Below are 21504 nucleotides of genomic sequence, written 5' to 3'. Positions count from 1 at the left end.
CCTGTCCCTGTCCCCACCACGCCCCGTGTCCCTCAGCAGCCCTTCAGCCCCTTCCTGACACCCAGGGCCCTGTCCCTGTCCCCACCACACCCCGTGCCCCTTAGCAGCCCTTCAGCCCCTTCCTGGCACCCAGGGCTGTGTCCCTGTTCTCCCCAAGCCCCGTGTCCCCCAGCAGCCCTTCAGCCCCCTCCTGGCACCCAGGGCTGTGTCCGTGTCCCTGTCCCTGTCCCCACCACACCCCGTGTCCCTCAGCAGCCCTTCAGCCCCCTCCTGGCACCCAGGGCTGTGTCCCTGTCCCTGTCCCCCCAAGCCCCGTGTCCCTCAGCCCTCCTGGCACCCAGGGCTGTGTCCCTGTCCCTGTCCCTGTCCCCACCACACCCCGTGTCCCTCAGCAGCCCTTCAGCCCCTTCCTGACACCCAGGGCTGTGTCCCTGTCCCTGTCCCCACCACGCCCCGTGTCCCTCAGCAGCCCTTCAGCCCCCTCCTGGCACCCAGGGCTGTGTCCCTGTCCCCACCACGCCCCGTGTCCCTGTCCCCACCACACCCTGTGTCCCTCAGCAGCCCTTCAGCCCCTTCCTGGCACCAGGGCTGTGTCCCTGTCCCTGTCCCCATCATGCCCCGTGTCCCTCAGCAGCCCTTCAGCCCCCTCCTGACACCAGGGCTGTGTCCCTGTCCCTGTCCCTGTCCCTGTCCCCACCACACCCCGTGTCCCTCAGCAGCCCTTCAGCCCCTTCCTGGCACCCAGGGCTGTGTCCCTGTTCTCCCCAAGCCCCGTGTCCCCCAGCAGCCCTTCAGCCCCCTCCTGGCACCCAGGGCTGTGTCCCTGTCCCTGTCCCTGTCCCTGTCCCTGTCCCCACCACGCCCCGTGTCCCTCAGCAGCCCTTCAGCCCCCTCCTGACACCAGGGCTGTGTCCCTGTCCCCACCATGCCCTGTGTCCCTCAGCAGCCCTTCAGCCCCCTCCTGACACCCAGGGCTGTGTCCCTGTCCCTGTCCCTGTCCCTGTCCCCACCATGCCCCGTGTCCCCCAGACCAGTACAGGGAGTACCAGTGGATCGGCCTCAACGACCGCACCATCGAGGGCGATTTCCAGTGGTCTGACGGGAGCCCCTTGGTAAGTGGGGGCTGCCAAGCCCTGCGTGCCCTCACAGGGGGGGCACCACCAGCCTGGCACCTCCTCATGCTCCCCCCCAGGCTGGGATTTGGGGCTCCCAAACAGGAGCTGCCTGCCTCACCTGGCTGAGCATCATCCCCAGCCACCTGATGACCCCTAGCTAAGCTAACAAACACAACACAACCTAAAACTCTATTTAACACAGTACTTAAGAGAATTAACACAGCATTACTTTCTAACACAACAAATCTAATATTCATTTTAATATCTACGAAATATTTTAATATCTACGAAAATCCAATAATTAAATTCATGCGAAAAGCCAATCATAAAATGCATTTTTCACAATACTCTTAACCCCAGTAACCCTCTCCACCCCCATCCTATTTCCACTTCCATCCAACACCAGAACAACCCCAGGGAGCCACACCTGGTGTTTCCCACGGAGGTGGCACCTCCTTCCCCATGGGGGTGGCACTGCCAGGATGCTGCCAGTGCTGGATGCCCCCTGCACCCCCTGTGCCCCCTGTGCCCACAGCTCTACGAGAACTGGCACCCTGGGCAGCCTGACAGCTATTTCCTCTCCGGGGAGAACTGCGTGGTCATCGTGTGGCACGACGGTGGGCAATGGAGCGACGTGCCCTGCAACTACCACCTGTCCTACACCTGCAAGATGGGGCTGGGTAAGCTGGGCTCAACCGTGGCCTGTGGGAGCAAAAAACTGCACAATTTTTGTGAAATTGTAAAGTTGTGGAAGTTGTAAATTTGTGAAAGTTGGGTGTTCATTACAGCGCTGGACGCGTGTGGGGATGGTTCCTTCTAAAATGACATCAGTGCCTCTGGGAGCTCCAGATCCTTTTTAAGCTCCCTCTCAAATCCTTATACGTGCAATTTCACGATTGGTCATAATTTCATTGTTCCTCAGTTTCACAATAGGTTCATACCTATTCATTCCACTGATTTTGTGTGACATTTGCTGCTAATTCTTCTTTATCAGAAAGAACTCCTGGGTCAGGTTGATCTGCTCTCCCAGCAGTTTCTGTCTCTCTGTCTGTCTGCCCTCCCCTTTAATCTCTGCCCTTCAGCTGAAGAAATTCCTTAGAGCATAGATTTTTTAGGAGAACAGGCAGTCAGACTAAGCAACGTTTGCAAGCTGCGGACCGAACTCAAAGATGTTCATTTTACCTAAATTAAAACGGATTTCTGGAAAATTTCCACTCTGCCTCACGCCCCATCCCGAGGAGGGGCTTCACCACCGCCTCCACAGGGGGGAAATGAGGGCCTGGGACCTGTTTGGGCTTTCTGGGGCTCACTCTGAGCTTTGGGGGCTTTGGCCCCATTTGGGATCCAGGCTGGGGGAGCTTTACCCCTGTTTGGGCTTTCCGGGCTGGGGGAGCTTTACTGCAATGTCCCCATTTGGGTTCTGGGCTTGAGGGGCTTTACTGCAATGCCCCTGTTTGGGATTTTGGGGCTTGGGGGGCTTTACCCCCTTTTGGGCTCGGGGCTGGGGGGGCTTTTAGCCCTGTTTGGGCTTTCTGGGCTGGGAAATGCAATGCCCTTGTTTGGGTTTCCAGGCTGGGGGGGGCTTTACTGCAATTCCCCCTTTTTGGGTTCTGGGATGGGGGGGCTTTATTACAATGCCCCTGTTTGGGCTTTCTTGGCTGGGGGGGCTTTATCCCCGTTTGTGCTCCAGGCTGGAGGGGGCTTTGCCCCTTGTTGGACTTTCTGGGCTGGGGGGGCTTTACTGCAATGTCCCCATTTGTGCTCTGGGCTGGGGGCTCTTTACCCCTGTTGGGCTCCAGGCTAGGGGGGCTTTACCCCCATTTGGGTTCCAGGCTGGGGGGGCTTTACCCCTGTTGGGCTCCAGGCTGGGGGGGCTTTACCCCCATTTGGGTTCCAAGCTGGGGGGCTTTACCCCTGTTTACCTGGGGGTCGGTCTCTTTCTCCGGGCAACAGCAGACAGAACAAGAGGACACAGTCTCAAGCTGTGCCAAGGGAGATACAGGCTAGAATTGAGGAGGAAGTTTTTCACAGAAAGAGTGGCCAAATACTGGAATCATCTCCCCAGGGAGGTGGCGGAGTCACCATCCCTTGATGTGTTTAAAAAAAGACATGGATGTGGCACTCGGTGCCATGATCTAGTTTGAGGTGTTAGAACATGGGTTGGACTCGATGATCTTGAATTCTGTGATTCTGTGATTCTGTGATTCTGTTTGGGCTTTCCAGGCTGGGTGGGGGCTTTACTGCAATGTCCTTGTTGGGGCTCCAAGCTGGGTGGGCTTTACCCTCGTTTGTGCTCCAAGCTCGGGGGGGCTTTACCCCCATTTGTTCTCCAGGCTGGGGGGGCTTTACCCCCGTTTGTGCTCCGGGCTGGGGGGGCTTTACTGCAATGTCCTTGTTGGGGCTCCAAGCTGGGGGGGCTTTACCCCCGTTTGTGCTCCAAGCTGGGGGGGCTTTATCCCTGTTTGTGCTCCAGGCTGGGTGGGCTTTACCCTCGTTTGGGTTCCAAGCTCGGGGGGCTTTACTGCAATGTCCTTGTTGGGGCTCCAAGCTGGGGGGGCTTTATCCCCGTTTGTGCTCCGGGCTGGGGGGGCTTTACCCCCGTTTGGGTCCGGGCAGGGGGGCCTTTACCCTCGTTTTGGTTCCAAGCTGGGGGGGCTTTATCCCCATTTGTGCTCCAAGCTGCGGGGGCTTTATCCCCATTTGTGCTCCAAGCTGGGGGGGCTTTATCCCCGTTTGTGCTCCGGGCTGGAGGGGCTTTACCCCCATTTGTGCTCCAAGCTGGGGGGGCTTTACCCCCTTTTGTGCTCCAAGCTGTGGGGACTTTACCCCCATTTGTGCTCCAAGCTCGGGGGGGCTTTACCCCCGTTTGTGCTCCAAGCTGGGGGGGCTTTATTACAGCGACCCCTCCCCTCCTTGCAGTGCAGTGCGGGCCCCCCCCCGCCCTCACCGACGCCCGAGCCTTCGGCAGAGCCAAGCAGCGCTACGAGATCGGCTCCACCGCCCGCTACCGCTGCCGGCCCGGGCTCGCCCCGCGGCGCTCGCCCATCATCCGCTGCCGCGAGGATGGCACCTGGGAGCCCCCCCAGCTGTCCTGCCGGCCTGGTGAGTGCTGGACCCCCCCTCTGAGCCCCCCCGATCGCGGGTTGCTGTTGGTGATCGCTGCCCTGAGATGCGCAGGAGAGGAGCTGAAGAACGAGGCTGGACTCTTCGCTTCTCGGTCTTGAGGTTGTTTATTAATTCTTGTCGATAAAGTTGGTTTTTTTTTCTGCCCAGCTGGGGTCTGTGACGCCGGCAAGGGCAGTTATTTACAGATGCCAATGAGACAGGGCTGCTGTGGAACGGGTCTTGAGCTGTTTGATTTTTCAGCATCGGTCTCATTCCATGGTTATGACAATGGGAAGATGCCATCAGCCACAATCCAGGCAGCAGGCCAAAAAACTCAGTGTTGCAACTCACTTTAAGAGTTTTTTGACCAATCCCACAAAGCAAAAGCACATTGCAGTAGTTCTATCCAATTACCATAAGCACATGTACCTTTGGTTAAAACAATGCTTGCTTATTTTGAATACAATACCTGCTTGTAAGCCTTAAAACACAACGCCCAGAGCTCCATTATTAAGCTTTAACCTTCCTAATATCTTGCTAGATAAACTTTCTGCAGCTTAGAGAGCTATTCAGACAAGTATTAATACACAGATCATTGTTCTATTTGTTTTTCTACAGTTTAAATAATTTTCCTGCTGACCAATCTCATGGCTGCTGCTTGGCTCTGCTCACAGTTCTGCTGTCTCTGGGGCCTTTTGCAGCTTTCCCAAAACCCTCTGATTTTGTGGATTCCCACAGTCTGCTCAGCAGGGCAGCCACAGGCATTGTATTGTCCTTTTATACTGCAAACTACATTTAACATATTTACACTTAATTCCCAATGCCCATTGCCCATGTTAGACCGTGATCTTCCATTCTAAATATAACATATTTACACTTGATTCCCAATGCCCATCACCTGCGTTAGACAGTGATCTATTCTAAATATAACATATTTACACTTAATTCCCAATGCCCATCACCTGTGTTAGACAGTGATCTATTCTAAACATAACATATTTACACTTAATTCCCAATACCCATCACCTATGTTAACAGTGATCTATTCTAAATATAACATATTTACACTTAATTCCCAATGCCCATCATCTATGTTAGACAATGAGCTTCTACTCTAAATATAACATATTTACACTTAATTCCCAATACCTATCACCTATGTTAGACAATGATCTTCTATTCTAAATATAACATATTTACACTTGATTCCCAATACCTATCACCTATGTTAGACAGTGATCTATTCTAAATATAACATATTTACACTTAATTCCCAATGCCCATCACCTATGTTAGACAGTGATCTATTCTAAATATAACATATTTACACTTAATTCCCAATGCCCATCATCTATGTTAGACAATGAGCTTCTACTCTAAATATAACATATTTACACTTAATTCCCAACGCCCATCACCTATGTTAGACAGTGCACTTCTACTCTAAATATAACATATTTACACTTAATTCCCAATACCTATCACCTGTGTTAGACAGTGATCTATTCTAAATATAACATATTTACACTTAATTCCCAATACCCATCACCCATATTAGACAGTGATCTTCCATTCTAAATATAACATATTTACACTTAATTCCCAATACCCATCACCTATGTTAGACAATGAGCTTCTACTCTAAATATAACATATTTACACTTAATTCCCAATGCCCATCACCTGTGTTAGACAGTGCACTTCTACTCTAAATATAACATATTTACACTTAATTCCCAATGCCCATCACCTATGTTAACAGTGATCTATTCTAAATATAACATATTTACACTTAATTCCCGATACCCATCACCTATGTTAACAGTGATCTATTCTAAATATAACATATTTACACTTAATTCCCAATACCTATCACCCATGTTAGACAGTGCACTTCTATTCTAAATATAACATATTTACACTTAATTCCCAATACCATCACCTATGTTAGACAGTGATCTTCTATTCTAAATATAACATATTTACACTTAATTCCCAATCACCTATGTTAGACAGTTAGACTTCTATTCTAAATACAACATATTTACAATTACTTTCCAATACCTATCACCTATGTTAGACAGTGATCTTCTATTCTAAATATAACATATTTACACTTAATTCCCAATACCTATCACCTATGTTAGACACTGATCTTCTATGCTAAACCAATCCCAAAGTGCCACCATCACAGCAGAAAATGGAAACCAAGAAGAAGAAGAAAGGCTGGACACACCCAGATTCCTCCATCTTGTCCCCACAACCCCCTTACCAAAAACCCTAAAATCTCCATTTTCACCCTGTGATCATTTTGTTATTACACCATTCAAACCCGTGTGACTTTCAGCTCCTCATACAAAGCTGGCAACTCGCTCCAGGGGTCAGAATCAAATCCCCAGGTGCTCTGAGCCCCCTGGCGGGGTCCTTGGACACCCGGAGGGATGCGCTGAGCTCCGACACCCCCTGGTGCTTTCCCTTCACCCGGCGCTTCTTGTGTCCCCTCAGGTGTGGTTCAGCCTCCCAACAAGTGAGGGAGTGCCCGGGCTGGCAGCCAGCACCTCCCCTGTGCCCGGACTGGTGTGGATGGGGACGGCACTGGGACCTCGGAGTGTGGAGTGAGCCCTCGCTGTTGGGTGTCCGCCCCCCCCTCTTTGTTTGTTTTATATCTGTACAAAGAAATGCTAAAAAAAAAAAAAAATAATTAAAAGAGCCCCTTGAAAGGAGCTGACGGTGCCCCCAAAATGCAGCACGGCAGGAGTTGGGTCCCCAGAGTCACAGCAGAGCTGAAACCCAGGGGACACCGCGGGCAGGGGATGGCAGGAACGTGCCAGCATCACCCTCCCATCCTGCTGGGGACATCCAAGCTCTGCTGCGGCCCAGCGCCCATCCAGAGGGGCCTGGGGGGGATTCTGCACCTCCCTGGAGAGGCAGAAGCTGCTGCAGCAGCCTTGGAGTGGGCACCAGCTGCCCAAACCCCCTCCCCGTGCTTCTGTGGGTATTAAAACCAGTAAACAGATGGCACAGAGTGGTGAGCTGGTTATTTGGGGGGGGCTGGCACAGGGGTGGGGGGCACTGGACAGCCACAAAGCATGGAGGGTGGCAGCAGGGGGGAGCCTGGGCACAGAGACACTTCAGGAGCCTCAGAAACAGGAATAAACCACCCCAAAATGTCCCCAAATCCCAGAGACAACCCCAGGAACCACCAAAACAGGAATAAACCACCCCAAAATGTGCCTAAATCAAAGAGACACCCAAGGAGCCACAGAAACAGGGGGAAACCACCCCAAAATGTGCCCAAATCAAAGAGACACCCCAGGAGCCTCAGAAACAGGGAGAAACCACCCCAAAATGTGCCCAAATCCCAGAGAAACCCCCAGGAGCCACAGAAATGGAGAAACCACCCCAAAATGTGCCCAAATCCCAGAGACAGCCCAGGAACCACAGAAACAGGAATAAACCACCCCAAAATGTGCCCAAATCAAAGAGACACCCAAGGAGCCACAGAAACAGGGAGAAACCACCCCAAAATGTGCCCAAATCCCAGAGACAACCCCAGGAGCCTCAGAAACAGGGAGAAACCATCCCAAAATGTGCCCAAATCCCAGAGACATCCCAGGAACCACAGAAACAGGAATAAACCACCCCAAAATGTGCCGAAATCCCAGAGACATCCCAGGAGCCTCAGAAACAGGGAGAAACCACCCCAAAATGTGCCCAAATCCCAGAGACACCTCTAGGAGCCTCAGAAATGGAGAAACCACCCCAAAATGTGCCCAAATCCCAGAGACACCCCTAGGAGCCTGAGAAACAGGGAGAAACCACCCCAAAATGTGCCCAAATCCCAGAGACACCCCAGGAGCCTCAGAAATGGAGAAACCACCCCAAAATGTCCCCAAATCAAAGAGACACCCCAGGAACCACAGAAACAGGGAGAAACCACCCCAAAATGTGCCCAAATCCCAGAGACAACCCCAGGAACCACAGAAACAGGAATAAACCACCCCAAAATGTGCCCAAATCAAAGAGACACCCCCAGGAACCACCAAAACAGGAATAAACTACCCCAAAATGTGCCCAAATCAAAGAGACACCCCCAGGAACCACCAAAACAGGAATAAACCACCCCAAAATGTGCCCAAATCCCAGAGACACCCCAGGAGCCACAGAAACAGGGAGAAACCACCCCAAAATGTGCCCAAATCCCAGAGACACCCCCAGGAGCCTCAGAAACAGGAATAAACCACCCCAAAATGTGCCCAAATCAAAGAGACAGCCCAGGAGCCACAGAAATGGAGAAACCACCCCAAAATGTGCCCAAATCCCAGAGACACCCCAGGAACCACCAAAACAGGAATAAACCACACCAAAACAGGAATAAACCACCCCAAAATGTCCACAAATCCCAGAGACACCCCCAGGAGCCACAGAAACAGGGAGAAACCACCCCAAAATGTGCCCAAATCCCAGAGACACCCCAGGAGCCTCAGACACAGGGAGAATCCACCCAAAGTGCCCCTACAGCCCCAAGAGACGCCAGGAGCCACAAAAACAGGGAGGAAAAACCACCCCAAAGTGCCCCCAAATCCCAGAGACACCCCCAGGAACCACAGAAACAGGAATAAACCACCCCAAAATGTGCCCAAATCCCAGAGACACCCCCAGGAACCAACAAAACAGGGAGACACCACCCCAAAATGTCCCCAAATCCCAGAGACACCCCCAGGAGCCTCAGAAATGGAGAAACCACCCCAAAATGTGCCCAAATCCCAGAGACACCCCAGGAACCACAGAAACAGGAATAAACCACCCCAAAATGTGCCCAAATCAAAGAGACACCCAAGGAGCCACAGAAACAGGGGGAAACCACCCCAAAATGTGCCCAAATCCCAGAGACACCCCAGGAACCACAGAAACAGGAATAAACCATCCCAAAATGTGCCCAAATCCCAGAGACACCCAAGGAGCCACAGAAACAGGGAGAAACCACCCCAAAATGTGCCCAAATCCCAGAGACACCCCAGGAGCCACAGAAACAGGGAGAAACCACCCCAAAATGTGCCCAAATCCCAGAGACAGCCCAGGAGCCACAGAAACAGGGAGAAACCACCCCAAAATGTGCCCAAATCCCAGAGACACCCCAGGAGCCTCAGACACAGGGAAAAACCACCCCAAAGTGCCCCCAAATCCCAGAGACACCCCCAGGAGCCTCAGAAACAGGGAGAATCCACCCAAAGTGCCCCCAAATCCCAGAGACACCCCCAGGAGCCACAGAAACAGAGACAGCACCCAAAGTTTCCCCACATCCCAGCAGAGCTGGGCACAGAGACGCCCCAGGAGCCACAAAAACAGGGAGGCACCACCCCAAAATGTCCCCATATCCCAGAGACACCCCCAGGAGCCACCTCCCCAAAATGTCCCCACATCCCAGCAGCACTGGGTACCACTCAGGGCTTGGGAGGGGACACTGCTCCCAGCAAAGAGGTGGCACTGGGAGAGCACAGCACTGGTGCCAGGGCACCTCCCTGTGCTGTTATCCCCCTGCCCTGTGCTGGTCCACAGCTTTTTATGGCTCTCCTGGGCTGTGTTGGGCAGCAACAGCCATAAAACCCTGGAGTGAAGTGGCCAGAGCACAGATAACCCCTGGAGAGGCTGGGGATGGAAATTCCCTCTCAAATTCCCCTCCTGGAGAGGCCAGAAGGTGCCAGGGAAGGAGCCAGGCAAGCCCCCTGAGTGCCTTTGCCACTGAGTTTTGCTGCTGCTTTATTAATTGAGAAGGCAGCATATAATTAGTGACACTCATTAGTGCCCGGCCCGAGCCCAGAACCACCAGGCACCAGGCAGAGCCCTCGTGGCTGGGGGAGAGAGGCTGGGCCAGGGATTGAGCAGGGATTGACCAGGGATTGACCAGGGATTGACCAGGGATTGAGCAGGGATTGAGCAGGGATTGACCAGGATTGGCCAGGATTGGCCAGGATTGACCAGGATTGAGCAGGGATTGACCAGGATTCACCAAGGATTCACCAGGGATTCACCAGGGATTCACCAAGGATTCACCAGGGATTCACCAGGATTCACCAGGGATTGACCAGAATTGACCAGGGATTCACCAAGGATTGACCAGGATTGACCAGGATTCACCAGGGATTCACCAAGGATTCACCAGGGATTCACCAAGGATTGACCAGGATTGACCGGGATTGACCAGAATTGACCAGGGATTCACCAAGGATTCACCAAGGATTCATCAGGATTCACCAGGGATTCACCAGGATTGAGCAGGGATTCACCAAGGATTCACCAGGAATTCACCAGGGATTCACCAGAATTCACCAAGAATTCACCAAGGATTCACCAGGGATTCACCAAGGATTCACCAGGATTGACCATGGTGTTCTCATCTCTTCCTTCATCCTGTGTCCCCAAACCCCACCACACCAGCACTGTCCCCTGTGCTCAGCCCCGTGTCCTCACTCGCCCACAAAGCAGTTGGAGCCGTAGGTCCTCCTTTCTTTCTTTACTTTCATTTTAGTATTTAATTTTCCTTTAATATAATACATATCATAAAATAATAAATCAGCCTTCTGAAACATGATGTTCTCATCTCTTCCCTCATCCTGGGGACCCTCAAACACCACCACACCACCACTGTCCTGTGTGTCCTCAAACACCACCACACCCAGCTGCTCAGCCCCATGTCTTCACTTGCCCACAAAGCAGTTGGAGCCGTAGGTCCTCCTTTCTCTTTCTTTAGTATAGTTTTAGTATATAATTTTAATATAATATACATAACAGAATAATAAATCAGCCTTCTGGAACATGGAGTCAAGGTGTTCTCATGTCTTCCCTCATCCTGGGGACCCTCAAACACCACCACACCACTGCTGTCCTGTGTGTCCCCCAAACCCCACCACACCAGCGTTGTTCCTGTGCTCAGCCCCGTGTCTTCACTTGCCCATGAAGCAGTTGGAGCCGTAGGTCCTCATTTCTCTTTCTTTAGTTTAGTTTTAGTATTTAATATTCCTTTAATATAATACATATCATTAAATAATAAATCAGCCTTCTGAAACATGGAGTCGAGGTGTTCTCATGTCTTCCCTCGTCCTGGGGACCCTCAAACACCACCACACCACCACTGTCCTGTGTGTCCTCAAACACCACCACACCAGGGCTGTCCTGTGTGTCCTCAAACACCACCACACCACCACTGTCCTGTGTGTCCTCAAACACCACCACACCCAGCTGCTCAGCCCCATGTCTTCACTCGCCCACAAAGCAGCTGGAGCCGTAGGTCCTCATTTCTCTTTCTTTAGTTTAGTTTTAGAATTTAATTTTCCTTTAATATAATACATATAAAATAATAAATCAGCCTTCTGAAACATGGTGTTCTCATCTCTTCCCTCACCCTGGGGACCCTCAAACACCACCACACCACTGCTGTCCTGTGTGTCCCCCAAACCCCAGCACAGCAGTGTTGTTCCTGTGCTCAGCCCCGTCTTCACTTGCCCACAAAGCAGTTGGAGCCGTAAGTCCTCCTTTCTTTCCTTAGTTTCGTTTTAGTAATTTATTTTCCTTTAATATAATACATATAATAAAATAATAAATCAGCCTTCTGAAACATGGAATCTTGGTGTTTTCATCTCTTCCCTCATCCTGGGGACCCTCAAACACCACCACACCAGGGCTGTCCCGTGTGTCCTCTCAAACACCACCACGCCACCGCTGTTCTCTTTGTCCTCAAACCGCACCACACCAGCGGTGTCCCAGCTGCTCAGCCTCACGTCCTCACTTGCCCACGAAGCAGTAGGAGCCGTAGGTCCTCATCTCCTTGCTGGGGAAGCCGAAACTGCGCACGCCGGGCTCGGGCAGGCCTCCGCAGCGCTGCCGGGGCGTGGTGATGGGGTAGCGCACGCTGCCGTCCGCCAGCCAGCCCCCGTCACAGCGATCCAGCTGCGAGAACTTCCAGGCTGAGTAGAGCTGGCCCACTTTGGCCAGGGCAGCCCCCTGGTTGCGACACGCCTGCGCCGCCTCCTTGAAGTTCAGGTGGCCCCGGATGAAGTAGACTTGGCCTGGTGGATGGAGATGGTGCTGCGTTGTGATTTCAGGGTTTACCTCAGGTCCCTCCCCTGATAATTCCCTGCCAGGTGTGTCAGTCACCTCTCCTTTCCCCTCCCAGCACTGTCTGTCAATTCTGGCATTCCAGAAGGCATTGAGTGACTGGCAGATTCAAAGGATGCCCTCTGTCCCTGGGGGGCATTGGGCCATCCAGGTGTCCTTTGTCCCTTGTCCCTCCCCTCCTGTACCTGGTTGGTGCCTCCCTACCCCTTCCCTGCCCCTGTCCCTGGGGTTCAAAGGAGCAGCAACCACGGGCTCAGGGAGTTCTGTTGGAGCTGGTGCTGGATTCAGAGGCCTGAGGGCCAGAATAAAGCTCTGGATCCAAACCCTCCATCAGAACCAACTCCTTTCCTTCACCATCACCCTAAAGCTTCTCTGGCAGAGATAAACCTGAGGAGCAGCCCCTGTTATGGAGGGAAGCTCCATCCCAGCACCACCAGAGCTCCTGCAGGCCTGGACTTGTCTCCAGTGCCCAGCTACAGCACCCAGCCAGCCAAAAGTGTCTGTGGGGTGAAACACCACACACCCAGCCAGCCAAAAGTGTCTGTGGGGTGAAACACCACACACCCAGCCAGCCAAAAGTGTCTCTGGGGTGAAACACCACACACCCAGCCAGCCAAAAGTGTCTCTGGGGTGAAACACCACCGTTGCCACTATTTGGTTCAGCAGCAAGGGCCAGACAAGCTCAGGCATGTCCTGTCTGGCTAGATTGGGAATATTCCAATATAAGAGAGGACACAGCAGGTGAGCACCCTTCCTGCAAACAGCTGTCACTGTCATATTTTCTGAAAAATCCCCTTGCCCAGGATTTTTCTCCTGGGAAGCTGAGAAGCCTCAGGGAAAAAAATGAAAACAATATAATCTCATTTGCTTCTCCTGTGTTTTGCTGCTTTGTACATTGTTTACCAACAGGTGATTGTTTCATTGGTTTCATGTGAATGAAAGTTCACACGCGGCCTTGAAGTTCAGGTGGCCCCAGATGAAGTAGATCTGGCCTGGGGGATGGAGGGGGGACACCACAGGTGAGCACCCTTCCTGCAAACAACTGTCACTGTCACATTTTCTGAAAAATCTCTTTGCCCAGGATTTTTCTCCCGGGAAGCTGAGAAGCCTCAGGGGAAAAAATGAAAACAATATTATCTCGTTTGCTTCTCCTGTGTTTAGCTGCTCTGGACATTGTTTACCAACAGGTGATTGTTTCATTGGATTCATGTGAATTGTTTTTCACTCAATAACCGATCATGGCCAAACTGTGTCAAGGCTCTGGAAAAAGTCACAAGCTTTTCGTTAGAATCTTTTATCCTTCTGTCTGTATCCTTTCTGTATACTTTAGTATAGTTTAATACAGCATTCTTTGATATAATATAGATCATAAAATAATCAATTAATCTCCTGAGAACACAGAGCCAGATTCATCACTCCTTCACTCGTCTGGGAACCCCACAAATACAAGAAACAACCTGCTGCATGCAGACCCGGGTGGGCAGCAGGGCTCGGGGGCGCTGTGAGAAGCACAGGGGAATGCAGCACTACCTTGGAGGGCAGAGGTGAAGCAGAAGGCATCGAATCTGTCCTTCTGCTTGTCCCTGGCGCCGTAGGTGCGCACCCCGGGCAGGAGGAGGCGGCCGCCGCACGGCTCCCGCGAGTTGATGATGGGGTAGTGCACGGTCCCATCCAGGATCCAGCCAGCGTTGCACCAGTCCAGCCCCTCTGTCCAGGCTGTGGGGAGAGAGGCAGCTCAGTCTTGGTGTTATAGGTAAAAGTTAAATTATGTCAAATTAGGGTACAGTTCAATTATATTGTATTAATTATGTTATATTAATTGTATTATGTTAAGAGTGGGAGTGGTTATTAGAATGTTCTAGGAGAAGGGTCCAGGGTTTGGTGGAAGGGCGGTCTGGCGGGGCAAGGTGAGGTTGAAGAGGGATTGGATGGAAGATTTGACCAATCATTCAAAGCCCTGCAGAAATGATTGGTCCAGAATGAACAGCATTAAGGACCAATGAGAAGCCTGGAAATGGACCAATCACCATGTGGATCCAAAATGGACCAACCTGGACTCAAAGGGGGCAATAAATGGGGGGGAAGTTCAGTTAGGTCGAGGTTCTTCTTTTTGGAAACTTGTTTTCTGGGGAGAACCTCGGTGCACTTGGGGTAGTGCACTGTTCTGTTTTTGGCTCGCTGTGTGGGTGCATGGGTTTATCCTGGGTACTCCATTCCTTGCAGCTATTTTAATAAACAAGAACCTCTTTCTCCAGAGAAAGTTTGGCCTCGTTCATATTCATAACACCGCTGTTTCCCCCCTCCCCATCCCCAGACAGGCATGGGTTTGGGCTGAGAAGGAGGTTGATTTTTTAATGCTTCACCTTTGTAGAGCTGCTGGTAGGTGGCGAGGCGGGAGTCCTGCTGCTCGCAGGCTCGCTTGGCTTCGTGGTAGTTGAATTTGTAGCGCCCGTTGCTGGGCTGGTAAGGGAAGACAACACCTGGAGGGACAGAGACGGGGTGAGGGCATTGCTGTGCCCAAGGAGGCTTTGAGTCAACACCCAGGGGGACTCAGTGCTGAATTTAAGGCTGGGGAATAGCGGTGGAGGCACAGAGCCACAGGCTCCATTCCAGCTGAGTGTCCCCCTCCTGCCACGTCCCCCAGGGATGTATTGTAGCAGCCACAGGGCTTGCAAGGCCTCCCTGGCTGTCAGTTGATAAGAAGGTAAGAAATGCCTAGTCATGATGACTGGACCAAGAGAACCCTCTTCCACCTCAGACCCTGGTTATCTCTCTGTAAGACCATAGGTCATTTTCACCTTGACCCTTACCATTGGACTATTGTTTCCCAAAACCCACATACCCTCAATAAACCCCTGCCTCTGCCCGGAAGAGCTGTCACTGTGACCCTTCACAGAGGCTGCCAATAGAGACACACATACATCTGTGGAACCTCACACAGCTCTCCTGCTCTCTCTCCTGCATGTGTTGAGGCAATTAGCAAGCAAAGAGTTGAAATCACCAACGAGCTGAATTCACCCAAGAGCTGATCTCACTTAAGAGCTGAGCTGCTTGCTAAGATTGCCTGCAGCTGGGAGCCTGCCTGGGGTACCTGGACAGGTTGTGCTTGGCTGGACTTCACTATCCAGACACCTATGGACAGACCCTGAAACCCCAAACCTTTATAATGCACCCCAAGCTCACCCTCCAGGTGCAGTGTGAGCGAGATGCTCTCATCCCTCAGGGATGATTCCAATCTCACCCTCGAGGTGCAGTGTGAGTGAGATGCTCTCATCCTCCAGGGGTGATTCCAATCTCACCCTCCAGGTGCAGTGTGAGCGAGATGCCCTCATCCCCCAGGGATCATTCCAAGCTCACCCTCGAGGTGCAGTGTGAGCGAGATGCCCTCATCCCCCAGGGATCATTCCAAGCTCACCCTCGAGGTGCAGTGTGAGTGAGATGCTCTCATCCTCCAGCCCGTTGACCAGCTGGCAGCATTAGCAGCCTTCATCCCCCAGGGGTGATTCCAAGCTCACCCTCAAGGTGCAGCATGAGCGAGATGCTCTCACCCTCAGGGCTCTAGCCCAATCTCACCCTCGAGGTGCAGCATGAGCAAGATGCTCTCATCCCCCAGGGCTGTACCCCAAGCTCGAGGTGCAGTGTGAGTGAGATGCTCTCATCCTCCAGGGGTGATTCCAATCTCACCCTCCAGGTGCAGTGTGAGCGAGATGCTCTCATCCCCCAGGGCTGTACCCCAATCTCACCCTCTAGGTGCAGTGTGAGCGAGATGCTCTCATCCCCCAGGGCTGTACCCCAATCTCACCCTCCAGGTGCAGTGTGAGCGAGATGCTCTCACCCTCAGGGCTGTACCCCAATCTCACCCTCTAGGTGCAGTGTGAGCAAGATGCTCTCATCCCCCAGGGCTGTTCCCCAAGCTCGAGGTGCAGTGTGAGTGAGATGCTCTCATCCCCCAGGGCTGTACCCCAATCTCACCCTCGAGGTGCAGTGTGAGTGAGATGCTCTCATCCCCCAGGGCTGTACCCCAATCTCACCCTCCAGGTGCAGCATGAGCGAGATTCCCTCATCCCCCAGGGGTGATTCCAATCTCACCCTCAAGGTGCAGCACGAGCGAGATGCTCTCACCCTCAGGGCTGTACCCCAATCTCACCCTCTAGGTGCAGTGTGAGCAAGATGCTCTCATCCCCCAGGGCTGTTCCCCAAGCTCGAGGTGCAGTGTGAGTGAGATGCTCTCATCCCCCAGGGCTGTACCCCAAGCTCACCCTCGAGGTGCAGCATGAGCGAGATGCCCTCATCCCCCAGGGCTGTACCCCAATCTCACCCTCCAGGTGCAGTGTGAGCGAGATGCTCTCATCCTCCAGCCCGTTGACCAGCTGGCAGCGGTAGCGCCCCTCATCCTCCAGCGCCACGTTGCTGATGGTGAGCGAGGCGTCGTAGCGGTGGCTGTGCCGCAGGCGCACCCGCGGGCTCAGGGGCCCGTAGTTCTTGTGGAACAGCCCGTTGGTGATGATGATGATGCTCTCGCCGTAGTTGGCCGGCTCCACCTTGCTCCACTTGACGCGGTAGTTGCGGGGCAGGGCGCGCAGCACGCAGGGCAGGGTGGCCGTGGCACCGCGCTGCGTGTGCACCGTGGGGTGCAGGGGCTCCAGCAGGTACTGCAGGTGCAGGGGGGCTGCAGCCCCCAGGCAGCCTCAGCACCACCCCTCTGACACCCCCTGAGCAGCCTCAACCCTCACCAGCGTCTGGTGGTTTCTGTCATCCATCCTGGCTCCTCTGCATCCACCCTCAACCCTCACCAGCGTCTGGTGGTTTCTGTCATCCATCCTGGCCCCTCTCCATCCACCCTCACCTCTCACCAGTGTCTGATGGTTTCTATCATCCATCCTGGCCCCTCTGCATCAACCCTCAACCCTCACCAGTGTCTGATGGTTTCTATCATCCATCCTGGCCCCTCTGCATCCACTCTCACCAGTGTCTGATGGTTTCTGTCATCCATCCTGGCCCCTCTGCATCCACCCTCACCAGTGTCTGATGGTTTCTGTCATCCATCCTGGCCCCTCTGCATCAACCCTCAACCCTCACCAGTGTCTGATGGTTTCTATCATCCATACTGGGTCCTCTCCATCCACCCCTCAACCCTCACCAGTGTCTGGTGGTTTCTGTCATCCATCCTGGCCCCTCTGCATCAACCCTCAACCCTCACCAGTGTCTGATGGTTTCTATCATCCATCCTGGCCCCTCTCCATCCACCCTCACCAGTGTCTGATGATTTCTATCATCCATACTGGCCCCTCTCCATCCACCCTCACCAGTGTCTGGTGGTTTCTATCATCCATCCTGGCTCCTCTTCTTCTCTCCTGCACCTTCAGGAGGCACAGCTCAGCTCCTGCCCGGTCTGAACCCACCCAAAATCACCTCCCCTCTCCAGCACTGAGTCCAAACAGCAGTGCCCAGTCCTCCCCCCAGGCCCTGCTCCATACAGAGCTCCACATTCATATATATAAATATATATAGGGCCCCACATCCATATATATACAGATATATAGGGCCCCACATCCTGCCCCCCACTCCCTGCGCCCTACAGGGCTCCACATCCATATATATTTTTATATATAAGGGTCCACATCCTGCCCCCCAGATCCTGCACCCTACAGGGCTCCACATCCATATATATTTATATATATAAGGGTCCACATCCTGCCCCCCAGGCCCTGCTCCCTACAGGGCTCCACATCCATATATATACAGATATATAGGGCCCCACATCCTTTCCCCCAACCCTGCTCCCTATAGGGGCTTCACATCCTTCCCCCCAACCCTGCACCCTACAGGGCTCCACATCCTTCCCCCCAGGCCCTGCTCCCTATAGGGGCCCCACATCCTTCCCCCCAGGCCCTGCTCCCTACCTGGGGTCCCTGTTGGCCTCTGGAAGATGCTGGACCCTGGGGGTGCTGCCAGGAGCCAGAGGCAGCCGAGCAGGAGCAGCCTGTGCATCCTCAGAGCCGGGGGCAGGATGGAGCCTGGGGGGAGAGCAGGGCTCAGGGACATGCAGGGGGACACCCCCCGGCTTTGGGGGGGCCTGGAGGGTGTCATCCTGCTCTGGGGGGGCTCTGTGACATTTACTGTGCAGGGAGGACATGGCTTGCAGGACCCCGACCCCACTGCCCGTGCCAACCCTCCTTGCTGGCGCTGCCCCGCTCTCTTACCGTGCCCAGCCAGGTCCTTGGGGGAGCTGCCGTGCCCATCCAACGCCCCGTGCCCATGAGCAGCTCCTGCTGCTTCCCTCCTCTGTCACAAACAGCCCATGGTGGGGCTGGGGGTCCCACGGAGGAAGAGGTGACACGGGGACAGCACGGGGACAGCACGGGAGGTGGCGAGCAGGTGCTCCCAGCCAGCCCTCCCCTGTCACCGTGCTGGGGTGGGCAGTGCCCTGGCACCCCCCTGGCCCTTGATGCCCGCTCCCATGGTGCCCTCTCTCCCTGCCCTGTCACCGTCTCTTCCTGCTTTCTTCTCTTTTATTTTGTCCCCTCTCCAACACCTCCCCGAGGAGCGCACGGGGAGGAGGAAGCACAATTTCCCATTGTGAGTGTCTTTCTCTTTATTGTTCTGCTCGGCAAAACACAGTGTGCCCGGGTAACAAACATCCCTTTATCTGCAGGGCACAGCTTTGGGAATTCAGGGAAAACGACTCAGAATTCAGGGAGAACGACTTCAGTTCTGTATTGGCCTCCAGCAGCCTCTTGGGCTGGCAAAGCCCTCCCAGTGCTGGGAAGGAGCTCTCGGAGCCCACAGACAGCAGGGAAATGGTCAATTTAATTCCCCTCTCCCTGTCCCTGATGGAGGGATGATGTTCCCTTGGGGTCTTCCTCCTCTCTGATGTAGGGATGATGTTCCCTTCGGGAATTCAGGGAAAATGACAGTTCTGCATTTGCCTCCAGCAGCCTCTTGGGCTGGCAAAGCCCCCCCTGTGCTGGGACAGGGCTCTCTGCACCCACAGACAGCAGGGCAAGGGTTAATTTAATTCCCCTCTCCCTGTCCCTGATGGAGGGATGAGGTTCCCTTTGGGAATTCAGGAAAAACCTCTTGGGCTGGCAAAGCCCCCCCTTGTGCTGGAATGGAGCTCTCTGAGCCCACAGACAGCAGGGAAATGGTCAATTTTATGCCCCTCTCCCTGTCCCTGATGGAGGGATGAGGTTCCCTTTGGGAATTCAGGAAAATACTCTTGGGCTGGCAAAGCCCTCCCAGTGCTGGGAAGGAGCTCTCTGAGCCCACAGACAGCAGGGAAATGGTTAATTTAATTCCCCTCTCCCTGTCCCTGATGGAGGGATGATGTTCCCTTTGGGAATTCAGGGAAATCCTCTTGGGCTGGCAAAGCCCTCCCAGTGTTGGGATGGAGCTCTCTGAACCCACAGACAGCAGGGAAATGGTCAATTTTATTCCCCTCTCCCTGTCCCTGATGGAGGGGTGAGGTTCCCTTTGGGAATTCAGGTCTGCATCGAGCTCCAGGAGCCTCTTGGCCTGGCAAAGCCCCCCCTGTGCTGGGCCGGGGCTCTCTGCGCCCACAGGCAGCAAGGCAATGGTTAATTAAATTAATTTAATTTCATTTCCCCTCTCCCTGATGGAGGGATGGTGTTCCCACCCCTTGAGGCTCTGGAGAGTTGTGCAAGGGGGCTGCCCCACCACTCGAGTTCCCTCTGGATTTATCCAAAAAGGCATCAGAGAGGCCTCCCCATCATCCCCTCGGGCCAGGAGCAAAGCACAGGCACACAATGGTGCTGTGTTCTGGGCTGCCACAACTTCTTCCTCCCCCAGGGTCCTTGTCCAAGGGTGGAGGAAGCTCCTCTCAAAGGAGGCACAGGACAAGCAGTGACTGTCTCCAACACCAGCCTGGCCTGGCCATGGCACACTCAGCACAGCAAGCAGCCCCTCCAGGAGAGAAGGGCATCGGGGTGCCCTCGTCCCCCACCTGCTTCCCACTGCTCCCAGCCTCTTGTCAAGGAGGGACATCAATTTTGGTGGCAGCAGGTTGAGCTGGAAGCTTCTTTGTAGGAGTGTCGGGGGTAGGATGGTCAGGAGAGACGGAGATGAGAGATCTCTGCAGCCAGGCCGTGGAACTTGGGGTTTATTGCAAAGGGCCTGGGTGCAGGGGCCTTTTGGGATTTGGGGTTTATTGCAAAGAACCTGGGTGCAGGGGCCTTTTGGGATTTGGGGTTTATTGCAAAGGGCCTGGGTGCAGGGCCCTGCTGGGATTTGGGGTTTTTGCAAAGGGCCTGGGTGCAGGGGCCTGCTGGGATTTGGGGTTTATTGCAAAGGGCCTGGGTGCTGGGGTCTGCTGGGATTTGGGGTTTATTGCAAAGGGCCTGGGTGCGGGGGCCTTTTGGGATTTGGGGTTTTTGCAAAGGGCCTGGGTGCAGGAGCTTTGTGGAGTTTGGGGTTCATTGCAAAGGGCCAAGTGCAGGGCCCTGCTGGGATTTGGGGTTTTTGCAAAGGGCCAAGTGCAGGGGCCTTTTGGAGTTTGGGGTTTATTGCAAAGGGCCTGGGTGCAGGGGCCTTTTGGCATTTGGGGTTTATTGCAAAGGGCCTGGGTGCAGGGGCCTGCTGGGATTTGGGGTTTATTGCAAAGGGCCTGGGTGCAGGGGCCTTTTGGCATTTGGGGTTTATTGCAAAGGGCCTGGGTGCAGGGGCCTGCTGGGATTTGGGGTTTATTGCAAAGAACCTGGGTGCAGGGCCCTGCTGGGATTTGGGGTTTTTGCAAAGGGCCTGGGTGCAGGGGCCTGCTGGGATTTGGGGTTTTTGCAAAGGGCCTGGGTGCAGGGCCCTGCTGGGATTTGGGGTTTATTATTGCAAAGGGCCTGGGTGCAGGGGCCTTTTGGGATTTGGGGTTTATTATTGCAAAGGGCCTGGGTGCAGGGGCCTTTTGGGATTTGGGGTTTATTACAAAGGGCCTGGGTGCAGGGGCCTGCTGGGATTTGGGGTTTATTACAAAGGGCCTGGGTGCAGGGGCCTTTTGGAGTTTGGGGTTTATTGCAAAGGGCCTGGGTGCAGGGCCCTGCTGGGATTTGGGGTTTATTACAAAGGGCCTGGGTGCAGGGGCCTTTTGGCATTTGGGGTTTTAGCAAAGGGCCTGGGTGCAGGGGCCTTTTGGAGTTTGGGGTTTATTGCAAAGGGCCTG

General features: G+C 53.7%; 2 protein-coding genes across 5 annotated transcripts in view; one reads left to right on the top strand and one right to left on the bottom strand.

Moving 5' to 3' along the window:
- BCAN (brevican) overlaps positions 1-7236 on the top strand; it is a 36571-nt gene extending 29335 nt beyond the window's left edge. For all 4 annotated transcript variants that reach the window (XM_077191995.1, XM_054651367.2, XM_054651364.2 and 1 more), the window contains 4 exons: positions 1030-1112; positions 1651-1795; positions 4035-4217; positions 6726-7236. In XM_077191995.1, coding sequence (XP_077048110.1) covers positions 1030-1112; positions 1651-1795; positions 4035-4217; positions 6726-6751 — 437 coding nt within the window. In that variant the 3' untranslated portion in view covers positions 6752-7236. The remainder of the gene's footprint in view (positions 1-1029; positions 1113-1650; positions 1796-4034; positions 4218-6725) is intronic.
- A 4517-nt stretch (positions 7237-11753) lies between these two features.
- Positions 11754-18876, bottom strand: HAPLN2 (hyaluronan and proteoglycan link protein 2). Its single transcript, XM_054651272.2, has 6 exons — positions 18539-18876; positions 18239-18352; positions 16654-17004; positions 14699-14815; positions 13866-14051; positions 11754-12286 (listed from the first exon to the last, which is right to left on the bottom strand). Exons 2-6 carry the CDS (start codon positions 18324-18326, stop codon positions 12003-12005), a joined length of 1026 nt encoding a protein of 341 aa, XP_054507247.1. The 5' UTR covers positions 18327-18352; positions 18539-18876; the 3' UTR covers positions 11754-12002.
- Positions 18877-21504: the final 2628 nt, after the last annotated feature.

Source organism: Agelaius phoeniceus, chromosome 31 (genome assembly GCF_051311805.1).
Source record: "Agelaius phoeniceus isolate bAgePho1 chromosome 31, bAgePho1.hap1, whole genome shotgun sequence".
NCBI classification, from domain to species: Eukaryota; Metazoa; Chordata; class Aves; order Passeriformes; family Icteridae; genus Agelaius; species Agelaius phoeniceus.
This window is presented reverse-complemented; position numbering and strand designations above follow the sequence as displayed.